We start from the raw sequence: 26,709 nt of genomic DNA on the forward strand, positions 1-26,709 counted from the left end.
AACATAAATAGTATTCCCCAACCATTGTGGCAACTTAATTCCCCCACAGATTTCTAAAGCACCCAAAGGGGCAATGCTGTCCTCTCCCAATTGAGAATCATTTCCCTACAGCAACAGTTCTTTAACATTTTGGTTTCAGGAACTCTTAAAAATTGCTGAGGATCTCAAAGAGTTTTTTTGTGTGGGGGTTATAGCTATCAAAATTTATCATTTTAGAAATTAAAAATGAGAGCGTGGGGCTTCCCTGGTGGTGCAGTGGTTGAGAATCTGCCTGCCAATGTAGGGGACACGGGTTCGAGCCCTGGTCTGGGAAGATCCCACATGCCGCGGAGCAACTAGGCCCGTGAGCCACAATTACTGAGCCTGCACGTCTGGAGCCTGTGCTCCACAACAAGAGAGGCCACGACAGTGAGAGGCCCGCGCACCGTGATGAAGAGTGGCCCCCACTTGCTGCAACTAGAGAAAGCCCTCGCACAGAAACGAAGACCCAACACAGCCATAAATAAATAAATAAATAAATAAATAAATAAATAAATAAATAAATAAATAAATAAATAAAATGAGAGCGTGTAAAGATACACTGTGTTCTTGGGTTGGAAGAATTAATATTGTTAAAATGGCCATACTACCTAAGGCAATCTACAGATTCAATGCAATCCCTGCCAAAATAGTAAAGATACTTTTCACAGAACCAGAATAAATAATTTTAAAATTTGAATTGAAAGACAAAAGACTCTGAATAGACAAAACACTCTTGAGAAAGAAGAAAAGAGCTGGAGGAATTATGCTCCCTGACTTCAGACTACACTACAAAGCTACAGTAATCAAAACAGTATGGTACTGGCACAAAAACAGACACAGATCAATGGAACAGAATAGACAGCCCAGAAATAAACCCACCTACTTATGGTCAATTAATCTATGAAAAAAGGCGGCAAGGATATACAATGGAGAAAAAACAGTCTTGAAGAGTACTGGGAAAACTGGCAGCTACATGTAAAACAATGAGATTAGAACATTTCCTCTCACCATATCCAATAATAAACTCAAAATGGATTAAAGACCTAAATGTAAGACTGAAAATCATAAAACTCCTACAGCAGCAGTCCCCAACCTTTTTGGCACCAGGGACCGGTTTCGTGAAAGACAATTTTTCCATGGATGGGATGGTGGGGTGGATGGTTTTGGGAAGATTCAAGCACATTATATTTATTGTGCACTTTATTTCTATTATTATTACATTGTAACATATAATGAAATAATTATACAACTCACCACCATGCAAAATCAGTGGGAGCCATGAGCTTGTTTTCCTGCAACTAGATGGTCCCATCTGGGGGTGATGGGAGACAGTGACACCTGAAGTGTGTTGCTTATGTCCAGTCTACTCCGTAATCTCATTTTGGTGGCTGTTACTGCAGAAAACCCTACTTCACAAAGATAGGATGTTGGAAATGGAAGCAGGCTTTTCAGCGCTTTTGTGGCAGTCTCAGGATATTCCGCCTTGACTTTAATCCAGAACGTATGGAGATCTGAAGTTGTCTCAAACATACTTTTACGGGCACCATCATTTGCGACCTCAAGTAGTTGATCCTCTTCTAGCACGGACAAAGTCGATTCATCTGACTTATCCACAAATGGGTCAAGGGTCCATTCCTTCCCAGGTCAGGGGTTTTTCGTGGCTGGGAAGTAATGCTCAAACTCTTGAAAGTAATGCTCAAACTCTCAGAAAGTTCTGAGATACGTGATCATGCACCAGCTGGAAGAAAGAAGGCCCTGGCTCAGACTCTTTCAAAATCTCTGCTAATATTTGAAACATGTCAAAAATCCCAATGTTCACTCATCGACCCCATAATTCCAGTTTGGCTTTGAATGCAGCCACTTTATCTGCCGACTTGAACACAGTTGTCATTCTCCCCTGAAGTGACAGATTGAGTTCGCTGAGCAGGTTGAATATGTCACACAAGTAAGCAAGTTTTGCGACCCATTCTGTGTCACTGAAATGTGCTGTCAGTGGTGACTGTTTTTCTAAAAGAAATCTCTGGAGCGGCTCTCGTAACTCAAAAACTCTGGCCTGTGATCTACCTTTAGAAAGCCATCTCACTTCTATGTATAAGAGAAGACGTGTGTGCTCTGCGTCCATCTCCTCACAGAACAGCATAAGCAGACGTGAATTAAGGGCATGTACTTTAAGGTGGTTGATAATTTTAATCACATCCTGCAAAATGTTGTTAAGTTCAGGTGACACTTTTCACCTGGCCAGCATTTCTCTATGGATGACACAGTGCATAGACTCACATTCAGAAGCAACCTCTTTGACTGGAGTAGTGAAACCAGAAAGCCATCAGTCATGGCAGCTGCTCTGTCCGTGAATATACAGACACAAAATGACCAATTCAGTTTTTCTGTATGTAATTGTTCAAAGACTTGAATAGTTCTGCAGCTGTGGTGTTGGTTGGCAACAAAAGTGCACATAACATATCCTCATGCACATCCTCCTGAAAAATAAATCGCACAAAAACAAGCATTGTTGCCTTGTTGTCAACATCGGTAGACTCGTCAACCTGGATTGCATACCATGTTGACTCATTAATCCTCTCTAACAATTGTGCCTCAATATCCTCTGCTATTACATCAGTTCATCTAGTTATGGTGCTAGCCGAAAGAGGAACATGTGCCACCTTTTGAACTGCAGCCTTTCCTAAAAGTTCATGACAAATGTCCTTAGCAGCAGGCAGGATCAACTCTTTACCAACAGTAAAGGGCTTCTTAGCTTTAGCAATGAGGTTAGCCACTAAGAATGATGCTTCTTAGCTTTAGCAATGAGGTTAGCCACTAAGAATCAGTGCAGACACATTTGATGAAGTGGTGGCCGTCAATAATTCCTTCTGTTCTTCGTGTTCACGGTTTTTCCTTTGAAAAACTCCAAAGGCTTGTCTTTTAATGCAGGGTGCTTGGTCTTCATGTGGCGAAGCAGTTTTGAAGGTTTCATGGCTTTGTTGGATAGCCAGTTGCCACATGTTATACAAAGTGGGCTTGGAGAATGTGAATCACCTGTTGCAATGAACCTGTAATTTAAGTAGGACTCCTGGTATTTTCTTTTAAATGCAGCTTTCTTTTTGTTGGCAGTCTTACTTCTGGTGTCTCATCATTGGGTCTTTCCCCCTTTTCAAAGAAGCTCTCTAACGATGTTTGTTTTTTACTCATTTTGGCTAGGGTTAGCTTGTGGGCTTACCAAAACTGTGACTGAGACAACAGCACAGTGTAGGAAAGAGGTGTGGATGAAAGTGGTAAATAAAATAATGGGTCGGCCATGTGCAGACTAAAATAAGTGTCGGATTCTGACTTAAAGCCTGCCACCAGATGCAGCTGTACAACTGAAGTACATCAACTCACTTGCCACTATAAAGCCTGCCACCAGATGCAGCTTAATTGTCACTTGCCACTCACTGATAGGGTTTTGACATGAGTCTGCAAGCAATTGATTTATTATGGACTCTGTGCAGTCAAACCTCTCTGCTAATGATAATCTGTATTTGCAGCCACTCCCCAGCACTAGCATCACCGCCTCAGCTCCACCTCAGATCATCAGGCATTAGATTCTCATATGGAGCGTGCAACCTAGATCCCTCACATGCGCAGTTCACAGTAGGGTTTGCGCTCCTATGGGAATCTAATGCCACCGCTGATCTGACAGGGGGCGGAGCTCAGGCAGTAATGCGAGCGATGGGGAGCGGCTGTAAATACAGATGAAGCTTCGCTCACTCACTGCCGCTCACCTCCTGCTGTGCGGCCTGGTTCCTAACAGGCCACAGACCAGTACTGGTCTGTGGTCTGGGGGTTGGGGACCCCTGTCCTAGAGGATAACATAGGCAGAACACTCTTTAACATAAATCACAGCAATATTTTTTGGATCTGTCTCCTAAAGCACGGAAATATAAGCAAAAATAAACAAATGGGACCTAATTAAACTTAATTTCCTTTGCACAGCAAAGGAAGTCATTAACAAAATGAAAAGACAACCTGCTGAATGGGAGAAAATATTTGCAAATGATATGACTGATAAGGAGTTAATATCCAAAATATATAAACAGTTCATACAACTCAACATCAAAAAAACAAACAACGTGATTAAAAAATGGGCAGAAGACCTGAATAGACATTTTTCCAAAGAAGAAATGCAGATGGCCAATAGGCACATGAAAAGATGGTCAATATCACTAATCATCAGGGAAATGCAAACCAAAACCACAATGAGATATCACTTCACACCTGTCAGAATGGCTATAATCAAAAAGAACACAAGCAACAAATGTTGGTGAGCACGTGGCAAAAAAGGAACCCCTGTACACTGTTGGTGGGAATTTAAATTGGTGCAGCCACTCTGGAAACAGTATGGAGGTTACTCAAAAAACTGACAATAGAACTGCCATATGACCCAGCAATTCCACTCCAGGGTACATATCTGAAAAAAACAAAAACACTAATTTGAAAAGATACAGGCACCCCAATGTTCATAGCAGCATTATGTACAATTGCCAAGATATGGAAGCAACCTAAGTGTCCATGAATGGATAAAGAAGATGGGGTATATATCTACAATGGAATACTATTCAGCCATAAAAAAGAAGGAAATTTTCCCATTTGCAAAAACATGGATGGACTTGGAGGGTATTATGCTAAGTGAAATAAATCAGACAGAGAAAGACAAATACTGTCTGATATCAATTATATGTAGAATCTAAAAAATTCAACAAACTAGTGAATATAACAAAAAGGAAACAGACTCACAGATATAGAGAATAAATTAGTGGTTACCAGTGGGGAGATGGAAGGGGGCAGGGGCAATATAGGAGTATGGGTTTAAGAGGTACAAACTATTAGGTATAAAATAAGCTACAAGGATACATTGTACAACACAGGGAATATAGCCAATATTTTATAATAACTATAAATGGAGAATAACCTTTAAAAATTGTGAATCACTATATTGTACACCTGTAACTTACATAATATTGTACATCAACTATACTTCAATTTAAAAAAATGAGAGATGTAACCTATCATTCATTAAGAAATAACAATAATAAATCCATGACATGTTAACATCAGAGTGATCAAATATTATGTAGCCTTTGAAAAACTCCATTGTACACTCATGGGAGAATGACAGTGAAAAAAGCAAATAACATCTCAGTATTATTATGAAAACAGTTTTGAATTCACAAATTCCTAAATGGGTCTTGGGGATCCCCAGAGGTTCCCAAGCCACACTTTGAGAACCATGACTAAGAGCAATGGAAATAAAGCTTAATGTATACATGAGTTTATTTCCCTTGGTATATAGAACTAGATGCAAAAGAATATTTATAGCATTGTGTTTAACTAGATGCATTCTTGAGTCCTAGAAGTAAACCTTCTTGGTATTAGCTGGGAAGCTCAAAATTTATGACAGACGAATGGGCAATAAAACAAGACAGACAAGAAACTGGAAAATAAAGAAAAAGGAGACTATGGGATTTAGAAAATGAGGAGAGGCAATAGAGAAGTTATGTCTAAGCCTTTAAGAGTTTAGATAAATTATGGTAAAAAAACATTTAAAGGCCTTATTTTCAATTAATATTTAATAAGGAACTACATACAAGTGACGTTACCAGATTAGAAACACAAAAGTTGTTTGGCCTCAAATATGTATAAAAATATATCATAAGCTCCTTTGTTTTTACAAGCCCTTGAAGATACTTTAGGACCTATGTAAATATATATTCAATTAGATTCTCCACAGAGAAGCATGAGGTTTCAGATAATCTTTCCTATAAGTAAATTAACTAGCTGGATAGGTCTTTTGCAATGGAATAAAATTCTTTAGACTTAAAAAATTAAGAACTGTATTAGGTGATTAAACCTTTTCATATTTTTAGGCAATAAAACTGAAAATTGCCATCTGTCAAGCCTTTGTCTTTAGAATGATATCTTTGTCTTTTTATTTCTCTTCTACATAATATCTACTCATTCAGGTATCTGTTATTCATCTTGGCACCCTTTGCAGGATCTCAGATTCTTAGGACTGGGAGAGAAGCCTTAGAGGTCAAGTTCAAAAGCTCATATAGGACTTGAATCCCCTCTGCAACCAGGTGGTCATACAGGCTTGGCTTCAAAGGTTCCAGCGATGCGGAATCACTACATCCACAGGAATATTCTGATCTATTTTTTGGCAATCATAATTTGGGGGAAATGCTTCTTTACATTTTATGTCTCTCTAGCTATTGTCTATTCTATGATTTGCCCTCTGTAGTAATTTTTGAAGTTTAAATGAAATAACGGGTGTAAAGGAGGGGCACAGCATCTGTCACTGAGAGTATCTGATTCATGTTTGTTACCTGCTCTCCTGCACTCGATAGTGTGGATGGCTTGCTGAGCATCTATTCTAACTATTTCTAGTATGTCTCTTCCTGACCTAGAGAGGCCACAAGGGCCTCCCTTGCAGCTGGGGTTGCAGATGTGATTTAGGTTGCACCAATCAGAGGTACTTGCCTAAGATTTGACTTTAGAACTCAGTTATCTGAGAGGGTGTGGAGTCCATTTTGCTGCTATTCACACAGCAAGCAGGAGTAGTGAAAGCAGATGACACAACGTCTTCCCAACATACCCATGTGGCAGGGGCTGAAACTCCTTGGTTCTTTCATGTAGCTTTAGTATTAACTTCTGGAAAGTGAGCTTAGAGCTTGTTTTCTTAGACCCTTCCTGCCTCCAAAGATTCTGTGATCCATTGAGAACTCTATAACAAATCCCTTTCTGATTAAATGTGCTAGAAGGAAGTTTGCTCTTTGGATTGAACCTTGGCCATTACTACCCCTGCCAACTCCTATCAACACCCTCCCCATGACAGGCTTTGGATAATTGACAAAAGAAATCATATCCAATTCCACATCTTCCTTTCTCTGGTTCAACTTCATGGCTTCACTGAATAGATGTGGATTGGCATCCCTGCCTTGCCACGTACAAGCTGGGGTGTGTGTGTGTCTGTTGATCTAGACAAGTTACTTAACCTCTCCACACCTCACACCTCAGTTTTCTAATTTGTAAAGTGGAGATAACAACAATACCTAATTAGATTGTTGTGAGATTAACTGTGATAATCCTTGTACCAAGCTTAGGGTAGTGTCTGACACGTGATAAGGGCTCAATAAATATTCGTTGCCACTATTATTGTCATTACCACTTGCACTGAGCTATTTTCAATGGCCTTGATTTTAAAACGCCAGATATACCAACCAAGGATATTTTCTGGTTAGTTTGTCAATGTCCTTCTTTAAAGTGTAGCTTTTAAAACTGAATTCATACCCCAGGATGTCTGATGAGCCCAAAAGAGAGTATCATTCTCAACATTCTCCTTTTATTCAATGTAACAAAACTGACATATGTATAATTCACTCTCATGGAGATTAAACTCAAGTCAAACTCAAAGTCTTTTCTGTATTTTCTACTGTTAAAGCAAGACATCACTGTTTTGTACAGGGGTAAGATTTTTGATTTATACTTTTTAATGTTCATCTTGAGGAACTAAGCCTGTAATTTCAGTCTGTTGATTATATATATAAATTGTATATTGTACCTATTATATATATATATAAATAGAATACATATGTTGGTCTCACGTAAAATGAATTAACTATGCCTCCTAGCAAGTTTGATACGGAAGCAGCCAATTATCTCCTCAAAGTCATTAGTAAATACATTGAACAGGTTAGACCAAGGATAGAGCCCTGCATTCCTCCATTTGGCCATCAATCCTTTAATATAATCACCCTTTGGGCTTGAAGCTTTAGTCATTTATGAGTCTAACTACACTATCATATCATCCAAACATCCCTGTAGTAAGATTTTATTTCAATAGCCTAGTTAAATCCAGATCCTGTCTGCAGCATTTCCCTAATCCACCGTTCTAGAAAATGCATTTCTTATTTACACACTAATATCATAATGTAACAAAATATATATAATAGTTTAATTTTAAACACTAATTCTAACATCTGAAAGCATTTCTTCCAGCACTGAGTGAAACCCTGGAGCTAGCCCTCCAAGCCAAATCAGCAATTCTCTATTTCTTTACTCAAAGGATCATTTTGTAATCTTAGTTCCACAGAACTCAATTAATTATTTTATAGTATTTCTCTTTTCCTCATTTCCCATTGATAGTGGGACCACCACTTTCTCAGCCCATAGTCCTTCACCTCTAGAGCATATCAAACCCAATTATTAATCTCTTTTGTCATCCCACCTATTCTTCCAGAGCAGTATCTTCTAACCATGTGACCTGCATATGAATCACACATGATTTCTGTAATTCCCTGTAAAGCACTAGTTCAGACTCAGGCCTCACCAGCCCTTATGTTAAATTATCATTTTAATTCCTCTTCTCACAAATTTATCAACTGTTTGGTTTTAGAAGGATACTTTTGCCTTTCTATAATTAGAATATGATTTAGCTTTTTAAAAATAAAATTACTAAAAGGAAGCAACTTTTACTTCTATATGCAATATGGTAGCATAAAAGAATAAAGAGCAATGATTTGCTTTCTTTCCTTGTGATGCCTTTGTCTAGTCTCATTCTTACAGAAGAGATTTATATAGTGTTAAGACATTTAACATGTATGTGCGTCATACTGTTTTCTAAACTAGGTATAATGATAAGACTGTCAGGTGTTGGATGTTTTTAATGCATTTTAAATTGCATGAAATTTCTTCTCAAAGTATACTATCTGCTTAATAGTCTTCTACAAGCTTAATTATTAAAAAGCAAATAGAAACGTTAGGTTATATAAAGGAAATAAAGCATACTTGGGAAATTTAAAATACATTTTGTGTAAAACTTTGGTTTATGTTTCAAGAAATATAGTTTTAAAATTTTAAGATAGTGAAAGTTTAAAAATTAAGAATTACATCCACAAATAACCCCCTTTTTGGGTAAATTATTTTACCCTTGATAATTCACAAATAGGAAGGAATTCCACTGCATTAGATATATAATACTTTCAATGGGACTATGCAGAGTTTAAAGGATATCCATTTTCTTTTCTTCTAACATAGGTTTTAAATAATGATCATAAACTCTAAGGCTGCATTTATCAGATATCGCCAATGTTATTAAATGTGATGATGGCAATGAAAGTCATATGCTATTAAAAATTCAAACTGCTGGGCTTTCCTGGTGGCACAGTGGTTGAGAGTCCGCCTGCTAGTGCAAGGGACACGGGTTCGAGCCCTGGTCCGGGAAGATCCCACATGCCGCGGAGCCAGTAAGCCCGTGTGCCACAACTACTGAGCCTGTACTCTAGAGCCCGCAAGCCACAACTACTGAGCCCACGTGCCACAACTACTGAAGCCTGTGCTCCTAGAGCCTGTGCTCCGCAACAAGAGAAGCCACTGCAATGAGAAGCCTGCGCACCGCAGCGAAGAGTAGCCCCTGTTCTCCACGACTAGAGAAAGCCTGCACGCAACAACGAAGACCCAACGCAGCCAAAAATAAATTAAAAAAAAAAAAAAATTCAAACTGCTACAATTCTATAAAAGAAACAGCATAGCTACTTCTACCGGTAGAGCTGTCATATTCTGAGGGCCACTCAAGTGACAATTGCTCATATCTTATGCAATTTGCTTGAGTAACCCACAAGAGTTAATTTTTGAAAAGGATAATAGCTTGGATGTATATGTGCTTAGCATTCAGTATATAAAACTTTCAAAGAAGAGGCTCGCCTTTCTCTGTACAGCTACCTTTTCATTTTCTTTCTCTGAATAGACCTATAATGTTCAGAGAAAATATCAAGAATAATAAATCCAAATCTCTGTATAAAATATACCTTCATGACACACTCAAGCTGGAAATCACAGGAACCAATAAAAATGCAGGCAGCCTACTGATAATGAGGTCAGAAATACAAATAAATTTACTTTTAATGAAGACTGGAGGCACAGTAATCAAAGTGTTAACATTCATTTCATGCATCTCTCATTTGCTTCCTAGCTGATATTTACCACACAATCTGTGAGAAAGTAGAGGCCTAAGATGCTCCAGATAAATGGCTCAATTAATTGTACAGAGGTAGACTTCTTTGAGCTGAGCCGGAGCTGTGAGCTCTTTATTAAAAGCACTATTCTGTAGCCCATAACCTTGTTCCTTGACTCCTCTCTGGTTTCCAATTTAAACAAGTCCCCATGCGGCCTGCTCTAAAGGGCTTTGTCTCCCTGTCATTGTTAAGAGAGCTGAGGCATCCTGGAAGTGTGAAATCAGACCTCATGAGTTGAACGGTTCCCCAGGGAACGCTGGACTGCACAGAAGGTCAAAGTCATGGGCCGGACCATCTGAAAGTGTCTGATCGCCGGTCTGTGACACAGCAAGTTGGGGTGGGGTGTGGAGGCTACACTGAAGAGGACTGAAATTGAACACATCTTAATTAAAGCCCACAGACAGCAAAACAAAATGTTTTCTAGGCAGCCTGTCAAATGGGGCTTAAATTTAGCTCTGCTAATGAATCTGAGCTGCTAACTGTTATTTCTTAAGATAATAAGACTCTCACGGAAGCTGATAAAAAAACCATAGCATGTCTTTTTCTGCTGTTTTGTTACTGAAATATTTTCCAACAATGAAGACAGTTTTCCTAAAGAAAAACATGGGAAAAGTCTATGCAAATAAAGGGGTAGTCAACAGCTCTCTTAAAAACTAGTAGATTTCCAGACTATGGAGCTGGTGAATTACAAATCTTTATGTGTAGTGTTGTTCTAGAAAAAGATATGCTCATTTAATGGGACTATTTCAATGACAGCTTATGTTAACTGTAAAATTCTCTCCCTCTCTTCCTTTTTTTTCTCTCTCTCCCTCTATTGTTTCCTAAAAGAGATGGTGCATTAATTTGAGAGATCAATTCACCTGGAGTGAAGAAGTTTTATATTAGTGTACCTTTTAATAGAGTGAAAAGGTAGGGCATCTTTTGAAAGGGTTTCACAGTTCTCCCATATCAGTGTTTCTGAAACTGAGTGGCTGGTATCCCTAGGGAGGCTGTGACCTCTTCCTCAGGAGCTCAAAGAAAACCCAGGGGAAAATGAAGGGGAGGGGCTGAGGAGAAGAACCTTTTTCTTTTTCTTCTCTAAGAACTTGAAAGAACCAATAGGCCAGGTCTAAATACGCTGCAAAGAAAGCCTCACTCAATACAGAAGACTTTAAATGTTCGGCTGAAAGCAAAAATTAGGCCCCGTCCAAGGAAGAATAATTAGAAACTAGAAAAGACAAATTCCAACATACATGAACTGTTTCCCATCACCACCACCACCAAAAAAAAAAAAATGTCCACCATTGGTCTCTCTCCCCTCACAATCTGTCCAGTTTCAGGGAGCACTTGATTTAGTGGTAGAATCTTCCCCCAGTGAACACAGGGCCAGACGATCCGCAGGTTTTGCTTTGATGATCCAGAGAGACATTAACCTTTTCACTGGTTACGTGAAAGGTAAGTAAGTTGTACCGTGCAGTATTTTTCAGTTAATCAAACTTTTTCCCTCACGAAGAATTTAGCTGACCAACTTTGAAAACCGGAGTGCCACTTTCTCAGGCTGTGAAAGGCTGCCCACAATTTGACTGAAATTTCAATCCACTCTTGTGCCTTGCTCAATGCATGTGTATGTGTGGGAGTTGTAAATTGAGGCCTTAACCACCAGAGTTAATCTCTTTTTAAAATCTGTATTAACCTTAATGATTTGAAGTGCACTGTCCAACACTGGGCTATTGAGATGGAAGAAAAAACTACCCTCGACTATCAACAGTTTATTAGGGGCTTAACTGAAGTGACCTACTGTAGTAGACTTCAGCTGAACAAGGCTATAGGCTTTTTGTGGAAAGGGAAAGAATTGAGGGTTTCATTAAAAAGTAATTTGTGCTTTATACTCACTCATTCAAAGAGAGTCTCAATTGCTCTTTATTCACACAGAGTTAATACAGTATCACAATGTTTCTCAATGAATGTGTTGTAACAAAAGAAAAATTTTACATTTTGAAAGGAAAAAACTCTTTGTAACTGCAGTAAGATTGATGGCTACTTAAAAGATTACAGAATCTCTTTTTCTTGTGCTCATGATAAATGATGGAATATTGTAATTTAAAATATTTTGCTTAAACTATGGAAGTTTAACTTTATATTTTAATCATTAAAAATATTTTAAATATAGAGTAAAGTTGGGCAAATATGAGTTTGTGTTGTTGGACTTGTCTGGGAAAGTGTTCAGAAACCAACTAGGTATCTTATAGCTATAGCCTCATTTATATCAGGTCAAAAAATATTCTTTGCTATCAGTGATTTAAAATATCCCCTCTCCATCCACAACAATCCTAAATGGATGCTAATTTGAGCATCTGAAGATGCACCATTGACTCTACTCCCTTCCCTCAAACTGTTGCTGAATATCTTGTAGAGCCTGACTATGATTATCCACTGAGATATAAAACATTTTTAAAGTTCTTCTTTGAGCAAGTAGGAGATAAAGTATGCAAAGAGCTTATTTGTGATAAGCTCAAATTTCATGATACCCAAATTTCATGATAAAGACCAGGAAGGATCAGTATACATATAAATATTCACCCTTTTTAGAAGTAAAGATTTTTTTTAAAAATTGGTAGACTATTCAGACATTTCTGTCTTAAATACATGGTCCTCGGTTTCTGCCACCATCACAAATGTCATAAAGACCACAAAAGGTCCAAGAGTGAGCAAGGTCAAAGACTGAATTATCCTCTTGCCCCTGAATAGTTCAACATCTCTCTTATTCAATTCAGAGCACATTAGATTATAAGGTCAGTGAGGAATGAGGAATCATTATGTCCCTAAAACTAGAAGGAAAAAATGGAGAATCTGTTATTTAGTATTCCCCAAATTAAAGTTCATTTTATCAGATCAAAATTATGTCTCACTGAATCCCTAGGGAAAAGGTGATTCTTATTCACATTAATTTACCTAGAACCATTATGAAAGAAATATATCTATTTTTTCCAGCTTCAAGAGAACATGTACTTTAACTTGCTTAGTGGCATATAGGCCAACTGGGTTAACGCAGTTTGCATATTCATGAAGTTTCAAAAGCAATGACAGCTTCTCTCCAAGAGAGACAAACATTGCATTTAACTTGTGTAATGGGCAGGTATCTAAACTTTTGAAGTAAAGGGGACTTGAATTTTTCTATAAGAAATTATTGTGCCCACTATAAATACCCAGTGATAGTTCTTAACACTTAGGTGCCCGCTGAGATACTTTTTATTTTAGGCTTTTCTCCCTATCTTCAGATGTTTTTAGCCCAACACTGGGTGCTCCCTTCCCCCGCAGAAAATCCTGAAGAAAAGTGAAGATATTTCCCACGATGGTGAACATCTCGGCCATGAATTCCTGAATCTACCTGGGAATCAAAGGCTGGCCAGAACCTCTGTAGTGTAAAAGCAGCCCTGAGTTCCTGTTCTGGTCTTTAGGTTAATGTCCAAAGTGAACAAAAAAAAAAGCAGTTAGTCAACCATTCACTGTTGACTGTGGGTTCTACTAATGAAAGCAGCATAATAATTTAAAAATCATTGTGTCCAGATTAATTTGATTTTAACCACACCAGAAATAAAATACAAAGTGAATAAACTCAGCATTCACTAATTGTTTAGTACAAGGAGCCAAGTCAGTATATTTGCAAAAAGATTACAAACAATCCTCTCTCCCACTATTTTCAGGTATGCCTATTTTGAAATAATATCTGACAGTTGTTATTATCTTCTTGGTTACAAATGAGTTGATAAAATCCTCTTTAAAGAAACTGTAAACTCTCAACATTTTTACTTTTATCATACAGTAAACAGTCATTCAATACTATGCAAATATTAAAAAATTTAAAATATTGCCATTTTTGAACAGACATCTGCTATTTTAGTTTTAAGGCATGTGATCTTTTAATTAGGTTTTGATTCTGTTCCATGAATTAAGGGCAGCAGTGATCATATAATGGGTTTGCAAGCCCTTATATGGTAGGAAAAGTACATTTCTCCCCTTCAAATAAGTTAGCTACCCTTTAAGGGTCAACTTGCTGGCCATTCACAGTGGTAAGCATATTTCCACAAATAATAAGTGGACACGTTCTTTCAGGAACAGGGAAATCTGCACAAAATTGGTCAAGTCAGTCCTATTTATTATCCACCTTGAGATGGACAATTTAAGGAATTGTATAAATACCCCCCAAAGCCTATGAAATTAAAGAGTAAGTGAATGCTCACATAGTTGCAAATTCAAAACAATAATTTAATTCTGGAAATTGATGAAATAATTAATTAATTAACATGCCACAGAAACAGCAATATCCAAATCAGGAAGCTTTAAGACATCATACTGAGTTTGGCATTTTTACAGGCCTGCTTCTTGGTTAAAAAAAATTTAGAACAATGCAGATGTTTAGTTTAGATCCAGAATGATCTCTGGGATGTGCTAGGGAATTTGGACAACTAAGGAATTGTATCAGCAACCCAAATACCAACAGTTCAAACCAAGGAATTGAGTATTATGTATCTAAACTTTTCAGTGAACTATGAAACAGATTTCATGCATGTTTGAATTATCAGTGTTGATGCTACAATATCATCTGAGGGAAGCTGATACTGTCTAAGAGAAGAAGATACAGCATTACTACCCCAAAATGCCAAAATGATGAAACCTGGAAGAAATATAACCACTCTGTTGACTAAACCTTGGAGAAGGCAACAATTCAAAAGTTGTTTCCCTTTTTATTGTTTACTTTTTAACGTTACCCTTCTTTTAAAAAGCACAGTATAAAAATCAGGTGGATAGCAAATCTTTGTAAGATCAACAAACTTTGTATTATTTACTCTGATGATCGAGTCAGGTGAAATGAAAAGTTCAGTCATCAAATGGTGTACACCTTGCATGCTGCTTGATACACAGGCAAAAGGAAAACTGCATCGGCTCTTACCTGTGACATCAGCGGCCATTAACCCTTCTGCTCTGATCACTTTCACCTGGAGGAATCCCACATCTTTCAGGTTGTGAAATATCCGCAATGGGCTCTGAAAGAACCCAACATCAGTATTAGAAAAGAAAGATCATAAAGGGTCTCAAAGAGTGCGCTGAGGAAACATTAAGTGTTACAGTTGATCTCAGGATGCTGCTTAAGTGATCAAAGGGATATTTGTGTTTCTTCAGTACAGATGACCTTTCCACCATCAAGAATGTACACACACACACACACACACACACGCACACACACATTTATGTAGATAATTGTTGCTATATAAGTAGATTTTTTGAAAGAGTAAAAAATACCACAACATTTCTCCCCCGTAAGTAATTAGCAGTAGATGATGAACAATAAATTATAAAATACGACATGTCTGCATTCTTCCATCAGTCTCCTTTACCAAAGCGCTCCAAGAAATCTTTTATCTATGGGCATGATGATTTGAAGACTATTGATTCTTAATACTGAATCTTAAGTTGTTGGTTAAGTAACACACTTCAGACTTTGGGAGTAAGAAAGACAACATTAAGTTAATTATTTTTCTACTCTTTTCTTCTTGGGCAGCTTTGCAAATGGTAGGTGCTAGATGAGGGTTAAATTATTTAAGACTATTTTCTAATATTTGATTCAAAAGACGTATTTCTACCACACACCTTTTAGGTGTTTTAAAAATTTATTTGTTTTATTTTTGTCTTCGAAAATAAATCAAGTTGATTAAAAAGTAAATTCAAAAGTGATGAGTAATTTTTCCTAAATTTGTAATTTTGTTTGTCATTGTAGTAGGTATAGAAGTATACAAATTTGATAGAAGAATCAGATCCAAATGCTGAAACCTATTTAATTTCATGAATTAATAATGGTAGAGTTTGAATAAGTGTAATACCAGAAGGAATTAAAAGAGGGATAGCAAGAAAATAATTCAGAACTCTAATTAACGGACACAAATAGAGAGTAAAATCAACCTATAGAACATGATATGCATTTGTTTATTTATACTTCATTGCATCTTTCTCATGACAAGATCAGCACTTTTATTCAGTAAATCAAAGGTGCTTCTTTATCATAATCGTTAAAATGCTTTAAAACTGGGAGCATAACATAGTTTTACCTAATAAAGTTATCTATTAAAATGTTACTACGGAACATTCCCATCTTTGCATTGAGAATGTGAGAAGACTGACAAGCACAAGCTTACCGCGATATTAACTTTATCAACCCCGTATGACTAGTCATTGTTTACACTGATGCTCTGACCTTGGCACATTGAGAGGAGGAAACGCAGATAGACGTGTAATCTCAGAGCCTAACTTTTAAAAAAGAGTGTTTAGCACAAGGATTAGCTCTTAATCTTTTATTGTTTTTAAACAGTTGTTTATCACCCAAACTGTGTTGAAACTACGCGGGTGACAGGGTTCAATAAAAATGCACTTCTCTCTCCATTTACATTCCTGTAAATTAAGGGTTTAGAAGTGGAAACTTTAGACCGCAGTATTATAATTCAGAGATTTGTAGGCATGTTGTCTTCCTAAGGTCGTAATGATCAGGTGTGGGAAGCTGCTCCTTATCTCAGAGCTTACTGAGTGTTACAGACCAGGTAAGTCTCCTAATCTAACGATGGAGAAGAGTTTTAGCAAAAGGTTCCTGTCCTTTAATTTTCAGGAGCAATTTAAACTAAGTTTCACTGTGACTAGAACAAATATCTTCAGTCAGAGAATCGTTTTCATACTGGTAACCTCATTGCAGAGTCACACTGCTTCTGGTGCTTCAGCTCCGAAGTTCTGCTTTCCATTTGGAGGGGTAATTATTATTTGAAGGTTTCATTTCCTCGAGTCAGCTGACGCTCAGTAATTTATTGCAAACTTCAACTGTTTAGGCCAGTAACACATGGATTATAATAAGAACATCAAAAAAACAAAAAAGCAAAAAATGTAAATATATCAGTTTAGAAATATAACTTTAAGGAATGCTTCATCAAGAGGTATTCCTGCCTTGCTATTTACGGTTATTTTAGAAGGCCTCAAAACCTGGATGGCTTCTGAAGCCAGAAATTTCCATAGCAGAGGAATCTATGATTTGCTGTGCATCCTTTCAGCCCTCAATAGATGGGAAAAGATTGAAATGCTCTGGAGAGGAGTCCTCTTTATTTTTTTAATGAAAGCCTGTATAATATATTTTCTCTATGGCTGCAGCAGCTGTCAGGGAGAGCATCTCAGTTCAGCTCTATTACGGGAGAGGCAATACCCCGTCCTATGGCATCGAGATGCTCTGAGGGGCCAGAACTGATTGACAGCTTGTCACCGTGACGTCTTATTCCATCTCTGTTATGGAGAAAATTAATGTCACACCACCAGCCTTATGACTCGCTGTCATCTTAGAACCGCTCACCTTTTATCAATGCTCTAAATAACCTTTCAAGCCTATCGTCTCACGGTGGACAATCCGGTCAAGGGACATTAAATCAGATGACTGTGAAATGTCATAATAAAAATGGAATGCTAACAACTTCTTCTCTAAACTAGCTCCTCTGGTTTTTAAACTGTGACAAGGGGAGCAAGGGTTCAGCATCCCCGTTCTGAAAAGGTCATACAATCGCTCTTGGTCTACTACCCATTACCACCCGCCCCCTGTTGACCTTCCCTGCTTCCCCACCACCCGCCCCGCAAAAAGAAGAAAAAAAAAGAAAAATGGAATTAGCCATCTTTTCAGAATGGGGTGATCAAATAATGGCACACACAGTAACGTCTGTTTAATTTGTGGGGCTTCAATGCTTTGCAATGAACAGCTGAATGACAGCAGCGGAGAACCTTTTCAGGGCTGTTTCATATGAGAGTGGGGCAATCCACTTACTTTCCTCACCACAACCAGAGCCAAATCAAATTCTTAGGTTGAACCTAAACTTAAAAAAAATAAATACACAAGTTCTCACAGGAAAACATATGTATAATTCTCCAAATAAACTCTTTTATATTATATGTTTCTCCAAAACAAGTGATATTTCAAACATCATGCAGTATTCATTCATTTTATAATCTATAGAATAAAAAGGAAACACTCTGAAACCCTAAAATATAGATCTTTGTCCTTGCGTTGCTATGAGTAATCATAATACATGTGCTATATTGCATACACTAGCTTCTTAGCAAATATGATTCTAGAGGGAGATACAGGCCCTATGCTTGAAATTCAGGGCTAAAGAAAAGTATATTTAAACTTGGTTCACTTTTTAGTATATTGAGCAGAATATAATCTGAGAATTAGCCAGGACATCCACATAATATTTTACATTTTACTGAAATAATAACTAATATTTGAAAGCAGGTATAGAAACAAATACTCAAATTCTAAATGGAAATGGCTGATTTAAGGAATCCCTTACAGCAAAAAGAAAAAAAAAAAAAATAGTAATTGGATCATTTCTAATTACCTAGCCCGTAGTATCATTCTAATATATGGGATAGTATCAAATATTAATACATCAAATACAATATTATAATACCTAGAATCATTTTTATATTAATATATGAATTAATTTCTTTAAAATTGTTTTAATTCATGAGTCTCACTTCTGGGAACAGGAGAATATGTCTTGGTGGGTACCAAAATGTGAAATAATTTTCACAACTGCAATTATATATTAGAAGATGCCACACAATACCTTGGGCTCTTAGGTGGTTTAAAAATATATACTATTTAGCCTTGCTAAGTCACCTCTATTAAATTGTTTATGATAACACCATTGGTGGATGAGTTGTACAAGCATTAGCAGACAGCTGATTCAGTGGAGATAGCCAGAATAAATTTGCTGAAGCGCACATCCTGCTAATCTGTTTGAAGAATATTGTAGAGCATTAGTACCAGCACTTCATGTTATCTGCACAGCCTGATAAGGTACATCTTTATTAAATTCAGTTATTGGAAGGATGTCAGTCAGCAAATAGGAATATTTTAAAATCTAAAAAAAAGAAAAAAATTAAGCGGTTCTTTGTTAGTCAGAGCTTGGTTTCATGACTGAGTGTCTAGAGGAGCCTTCTAAACACCTGGCAGCATTGTACAATACAAGCTTTGTAATTTTAAGTGGAAAAGCTTTTCTTTTTTCTTCCAGCTTCATGGGTACTGAGACATTCACTTTCTCGAGGCTTCACTAAGAGAGAACAATGGAGTAAGAGCTCCCCTCTCTGTTGATTCAAGAAAACTACATGGTGGGAAATGCAGATGGTGAGGATGCTGGGAAATAGGTAGATTTGGTTGTGAATGTTTGGGTTTGATAAAATTTGAGAAGGGTACTTATTTTAGTGACTCACTATGCCACCCTATCACTCTACATCTGATCAAAAGGTAAGAAAGCTTCCTTTTAATTATATTTCACATTCGATTTTAAAAAATTAAAGGAATGAAGTGAGGCTTTTCTAAGCAGTAGAAAGGAAAAATCATTTCTGTGAATATCCTCCAGTAACCAACCTACTAATTAAAAAGTAAGTGCAGTTAACTCCATTTCAAATTCGTAAAGACAAAGAAATCTTAACTCCAATGACAAATAATCAATGAACTCATTTTAAAGCATTATATAAACTTGACTTTCCATTACAGGAAGTTTCCCTGCATGATAATTTTGTGGTGTGATAAAATTACTGAGGAGAATCTCAGAATCTAGAACTTGCTCTGGAAGAGAGTCGAGAGGAGACCAGGTGTCTAGATATCCATGGGTACCCCAAGGGCTTCTGCAAAGATATGCGTGGTATTTGCATCTGCCAGGCTTTTGCTTCTGATGATTCATCTGTCAGACAGCTTTGCAGATGTACTTCTGTCACTCCATGTAAATTATGTACAACCTCTTCTAGTCACCCATGACCCTGAAGGAGGAGGCTTACATACGTACATATCTCTTTAATATTTCCTCGCGTTCTTTCGGGTCCTCCAGGGAGTTGATGGAGAGGTCAGAGATGCTGACTGTGGCCGAAGCTGTCAGGGTGACCAGCAACACCAGGTGCCCCTCCCCTTCCTCCAGCTGCAGCTCCAACTTGTGTGTCTGTTCCCTACTGAGAGCTGACAGGTCGATCTGGCACCTAGAAAGAAATGTTTTGAATTAGCAAAAGGCTTTTTTTGGGGCCACATCAAACAGTGGAGGTGCAGGCTGCTCAGAGCTATGTGAAAAATAAATCAATGGAAATACCATTTGGACCACTGGAAGCATATGTATTTCATGTCAGCTGACTTCACAAAATTCAGACTCTGATTATTTTAGTATCTAATTGCTTATTTCTTGTAAGATGCAAAAAAATGTGCTTATCTGATTTGATTACTACCCACTGTCACCGTATTTATAAATCAGCAGGGGCTTTCAGTCCCTAGGATGGCCCAGATCAGTGGAGCTTTGCTTACAGAGAGACTAACGTGAGCTATCTAAAGAGGCAAACGACCAAGAGTGAATTTTTGTGCCACTCTAAAACAATAGGTGTTTTGCCCTTGTTCTGAAATGTTATTAAGCAGAGAATAGACCATTTACTATGATGATGTCATATGTTTTACATTTTTAAAACCATGCCAATTTATTCATAGAACACTGCATAAATCTAAGTTAACAAACAAACAAATCCTCTAAAAACATTATAGCTGAAGTGTTACGTACGAGAGTTGCCTGAAGAGAGACTTTGTAATAGTATGGCAACCCATGCTCGATATATCACCTCCTCAGAGCTGAACACTTTGCAGACTCTTTTCATAAAAATGTCAATTGATTTGGAAGAGAAAGATACTGTGGTGACCAAAACCACAAGGGCAATAAACAGAGAGAAAGGGGGCAGACATGAATAAAAGACATTTGAAACAGGAAATAGCCAATTATAAGAATAGATGTGGTATTGTCATAAACAAGGGGTGGTCAGCTATTAGGGACAGATTAAATTTTTGCCCCTTCTTATTCTTCACTCTATTTATTGTTTATTATTTTGCTTTTAAGTTAAACATCTGTGAATAGGGCCTCAAAGCTTATGGTTGAGTTCAAACATCTTTAGTGAGAGTGATTTTAGAAATTGAATCAAAGTTTGACATTTATGTTTTATTTTTGCCTATCAAAAATGACATGAAAGATAGCCAGACTAGAAACAATTGGGAGAAAGAGGAATATAGATGCAAGAAATGAAGAAGAATAGAAACGTCCTGGTCAGTGATAGAAAATCTGCATGCACTAAATGCTAACTATCGAGACAGCAGGAAATTAGGGTCTGTACCAAGTCAGGAAAACATCTTCCTAAAGTTAGGATGTATATCAAGTAACCTCACTGTTTCTGCAAACACAATATCCATTTCAAAATACTCTTATGCTGTCCCCTTATATTCTAAACGATGAAAAAACATATCAAATGCCTTATTTAATATTCAAATTTTAATTGGAATTAGTTCTTAATAATACCTGGAACAAATTGAGGGTTAAAAAATGCAATGGTGAAGAACAGCTAATCAAATGCATTCTCTAATAAAAAGGAGAAACATGAATATGATTCTCTACAGATCTTTCCAGCATCTGGCACAGTGCCTAACCTATAATTTGTTGAATGTGAATGAATCTTTGGACTAGACTGAGAGTATGACACTGGAGAATTGAACAGGGATGACAGTTCAGATAGTACTTTTGGTTGGTTAAGTTGGGACCAAGAAGGGTCTTTCACTTACTCTGATCATGCATTTCCAGTCCTGCTCATGCCCTGTTGCCTATTACCGTTAAGTGCTGGTCATGTAGGTGTTGGCCTCCTCCTCTTTTATATTAGAGTCATTGCATTTAATTCTTTAGAGTTGGGGAAGGTGTTCTAAAGATGCAGTCCAGGAACTGCAAACTGGTCACTCTCAGATCAAAGCTGGTCCATAGGTTTGCTGTTTTTATTGTGCTAAAAAAGTTTTGAATTTAAATAACTTTAAAGAAAGAGCAAATGTCCTCTGAGTTATTGTCCCCAATACTGTCTAACTTACAGCTAGACTATTTCACTTAATTCTGTACCCAGTGCCAAGAGGCATAAGGATTTGTGATCCTCAAAATCTCCTTAATTTACCAATGAGGAAACTGAGGGCCAGAGAAGTCACATGAATCAATGGAGATACACAGTTAGTTATTAGCAGAGCCAGACCTGAACCTAGCACTCTGGAATCTGAGATCTAGGCTTTTTCCATAACCAGTCTGTCTTTGCTGTAATTGTGCATCCTGGAGGAATGTGCTATGTGAGGCAGTTCTTAAACAGGGTGATATCCAGACTTGTTTTGAACAGGACACATTAACTCAGGTTTCAAGTATAGAAGTGTGTCATTTTTATGCTTTAAAAATATGTATGAACTAGGAAGAATGCTGCGAGTAATTGCTCTTAGAAGACGATAAACTAAGAAAAAATTACAAATTGAATTTTAAAAGCTATGGAACTAATAAAATTTAAATTACCATTGCACATTTATAGGAAGGATTATACCTTTCTGCTGCAACTAAATTTTCAATATTGGGTACACTCGTAGAAATAGTCCCAGGTTCTGTCCTATATTTAACGGTTCAGAATTTTGACTTTAATCATTCTAATATAGAAAATGCCTATGTATACAAATATTTTGAAAAGAGAGCATTAATGAATTCAAGATGCTTTTTGCTAGTTGAGGTTACTCAGAGCTCCTATTCATCTAAAAACTCTGCTCAGGAGTAATCCTCAGATGCCATTTAAAGCAAAATGTCACCTGATAACCAAGCAAAATTGTCCTGTTAACTTCAGGATAAAGTTAGCATTACAGCATCACTGATATCTGCATTAAATGAGTATCGAATCAGATTATTGCTGGAATTTGGTGGAGCAAAAGCTTTTGCTATTCCTTTGTTGTTATTGAATAAATATGCACAAAGACGGAACTCCTGCAACATAGTGTATTGCAAAGTGAATTCAGGACTAATTACTATGATGGGCCAGTGCTATGGTTTGAATGTTTGTGTGCTCTCCAAAATTCATATGTTGAAACCTAGTGCCCAATGTGATGATATTAAGAGGTGGGGTGGTTGGGAAGTGATTAGGTAATGAGAGTGGAGCCCTCGTGAATGGGATTAGTGCCCTTATAAAAAAGGCACCAGAGAGATCCCTCACCCCTTCTGTCATGTGAGGACACAGAGGAAAACAGCAGTTTATGAACCATGAAACCAGACACCAAATCTGCTTGTGTCTTGATCTTGGACTTCTCAATCCCTAGAACTGTGAAAAATAAATTTCTGTTGAATTCCATCCACCCAGTCTATGGTGTTCGGTTATAGCAGTCCAACAGGCAGATTCACCTGTACTTGGCTTGCTTGTACTATTATGTTCTCAGCAAAGGAAGGATTCACTGTAGTTTGGTTACAGAAATACTAGGTGATCATTCAGATGGTTCAGAATAAGCAAAAATTGATGGTTTTATATTGTTATGAAAATGAAAAGGCACATTTTTAAAAGTATTGAAGCAAATTCATGAACTCCAAAAATATATACACAGACACATTCACAGGGGAAAGAGCCCGAGACTGGGCATCAGATTCCCTTGGTTCTAGCCCTCCATCTGTCACTAATTAGTTGGATGACCTTTTCCAAGACAACTCTTAGCCCCTGGAATTCCAGGTTTCTCATCTGTGATATGAGGGAATTGAACTAGATGAACTTCAAATTCTCAAAAACCTCTAATTCCACAATTTATTGTAACTCTATCCATGTTTACCCTTGTTTACATCTTCCTTTCTTTGCAATTCCACAAACCAAAAAAATGGTAAGAGAACAAATTCATCTTACAGGCAATGAAATATTATTCCTCAGATGTATTACGCCTCTACCCTGCTGAAAAAAGTCTGAATGTTGGTGCCAGAAGGCAGACAATCTAACCTAATATCAAATTGTCTTCTAAGGAGAACTGGGAGGGGGTGCATCCAGGTCACCATGCATGGAGTGAAAAAGGAAGTGTGGATTCTCCTCTTTTGTTCAAAGAACAGCTCCCCTTACATCTGTTTTGTATCTGGGTTCCACAAGGAACTCCTGGGTCCTCAGCTGCCTGCTTTGCCTCAGCCTCGACTTAGGCTGGGTCATTCCAAGGGGCTGCTCCTCATCCCACCACTGTGACCAATCGGCTGGGCTTGAGTCCTCATAGGTCTTCCACCTAGGGCTGGCCTAGGACTGTCCTAACTTTCACTTGCCCAAATGGGCTGAGTACTCCGCTTGGCTGCCACTGTGCTTCTAGGCCCAACTGCCACATGCCCCAAATTTCTGGCTTCTAAGGCCACTTCTGCACTTGGATAAAAAGCCACACTGTGGAGTATGCGATCTGGCTTCCTGATCAACTGCTAAAGAAACCAGATGAAACAATGCAGAAATTTTCTCCTTATGGGGTGAACTTAGATCAATGGCATAGGTGATGGGAAGATAACTCCCCATGCCTTCCACCCTCTCACAAACCATTCCAAATCAGGATTCTCCATATTGCCTATCCACACGTGGCCAAGTGGGCACACCTGCTGGGCAACCACTGTGTCTCTGAAACACAGGGAACATGGCCAGCCCAGTAACTTATCACCGTGCATTACTTCCTAGTCTTCCCTGCCTCATGTTCCTTCTCTCTCACTCTCAGGACCTGGGATTGTACCTCCCAATTAAGTATCAGCACCTAATCCCTGCCTCAAGCTCTGTTTCCTAGGGAACCTGGTCGAAGGCAAAAATTATTGCTACAATTCAATCCCCACAGTTACAGATGTCCAAAACCCAAACCTGACCATGTCCCACTCCTGGCTCCCCACCACCTATAAAATATCCTTAGTAAGGCAATGGGGCACTCCACAACCTACCATCAGCTTGGGTGTCATTTGTTGACTTACACTTACTACTTAAGTAATTCCTGACAGCTTGTAATTCTCCCATCATCCATGCTAGGGCTCACCTCTTTCTTTGTGTTTGTATGAAGCAACCCCTCTGCCTGAGATGATGTATCTACCTATGTTTGCTTGGCTAATTTTTAACTAATTCTCATTGAAATGTCTTTTCCTGTCAATCTCCTGATACACCTCAAGGGCAGGCACCTAGCACAGAGCTGGAATATAGTTGGTGCTCTGCAAGTATTAAAGTACTTATGGATGAGGAGACAGAGGTTCAGAGAGGCCAAAATTTTACCCACGGCGACAGTGGCAGAGCCAGGATTAGCATGTGATGTGCTCATGCTACCATTTCTATATTGTCTTCCCAGAAAGTGGGTTGATTTCTTTCCAACACTCATTCATTCACTCATTCATTAACTATTTATTAAGTGCACTGTGTATCAGGCCTCTGTTAAATTTGGGGGATTCAGCCCTTTCTAAGCCTTCTGGTTTCTCACATCCTTATTTCCAGAACTACCGCAGACCTAGTGCTTTGCTTTTAGTGAAGTTATTTGGCTTCAGAGTTCACATCAGGGGTTCAGAACACCAAAGTTTTAACAAAGGTGAATTATTCATTAGTATTGTGATATCAAGCAAGTTACAAACTTTTTGTGCATCAGCTTTCCTCGTTTATGCCTTCTCTTTGCATAGAACTGTAAAAACACAGGAATAACACATGAAAAACTACTTTGAAAAGATGAAAGTACTATGGAACTATAATACGAAGTTTATTATCTCATATGCCTTAGTTTGATATTGTACAATTTTAAAATGTACTGTCTGTTCCGAACTCATCAATCAATCATCAATAGGAGAATCAAAAGAGACTCAAAACTGAGATTGGAGAGCTATTTTCTTTCATTCCACAAATGGGGAAACTGAGGCTCAGAGGAATTAAGTGATGGCAAGACCTCACATTTACTGACTTCCATAGCAAAGCTTGAAATTCTTTGCACCTTTTAAAAACTATATGCATTACTTAGCCACATGAAAGGAATATATCACATTTATTTGGTGACGCTTTCCCCTAAGTTCAAGGAGAAAAATTTCAGTATTCTTGTCACCTTTTTCTCCCCGCCTTTCCTTCTGCCATGCCTAAACCAGTAACCAATGACAGTTTTACTCAGATGAAACAGTTTTGTGATTAGCACCGTTGATGTACACACGGGGTACAGGAAGTAAATGTTAGGCCTATTTGGATGTATTTTTTAATTTAAAATAGGACAGGATTCAAACTTCATAAATATTTTATATATGCATTAACACTGGTAGCCCATACATCAGATATGTCACATGTGACCTGCAAGTATTTTAAGGGACGAGCAGAAGCTGCATGACATGGAGGGGTTGACGGTGGCCCCTGAACTTGCTGACTGGCTTTCAGTGAATTGCAGTCCATATATGCTCGGTTAGGTGGATTTACGGATTATATCATCTAGTTTTAATCCTCACAAAATGGACAGTGGCTTTAAAAAATCCCAGTAAATTAGGAGGTTGGGATTAACATACACACACTACTATGTATAAAATAGGTAATCAACAAGGACCTACTGTATAGCTCAGGGAACACTACTCAGTACTCTGTAATAACCTATATGGGAAAAGAATCTGAAAAAGAATAGATATATGTATATGTATAACTAAATCATTTTGCTGCACGCCTGAAACTAACACAACATTGTAAATCAACTATACTCCAATGTAAAATAAAAATTAAAAAAATAAAAGATCCCAGTAAAGAAACTGTGGATTGAGTATAATACTAATTGAACAAGCGTAAG

The 26,709-nt window shown here is 37.8% G+C and overlaps 1 protein-coding gene across 4 annotated transcripts in view; it reads right to left on the reverse strand.

Moving 5' to 3' along the window:
- MCTP1 (multiple C2 and transmembrane domain containing 1) overlaps window positions 1-26,709 on the reverse strand; it is a 562,693-nt gene that overhangs the window by 179,173 nt on the left and 356,811 nt on the right. For all 4 annotated transcript variants that reach the window (XM_061188003.1, XM_061188002.1, XM_061188001.1 and 1 more), the window contains 2 exons: window positions 19,919-20,105; window positions 14,998-15,091 (listed from right to left, as the gene is read on the reverse strand). In XM_061188003.1, the coding sequence (XP_061043986.1) occupies window positions 14,998-15,091; window positions 19,919-20,105 (281 nt within the window). The remainder of the gene's footprint in view (window positions 1-14,997; window positions 15,092-19,918; window positions 20,106-26,709) is intronic.

This window comes from Eubalaena glacialis, chromosome 4 (genome assembly GCF_028564815.1).
Source record: "Eubalaena glacialis isolate mEubGla1 chromosome 4, mEubGla1.1.hap2.+ XY, whole genome shotgun sequence".
Taxonomy (NCBI): Eukaryota; Metazoa; Chordata; class Mammalia; order Artiodactyla; family Balaenidae; genus Eubalaena; species Eubalaena glacialis.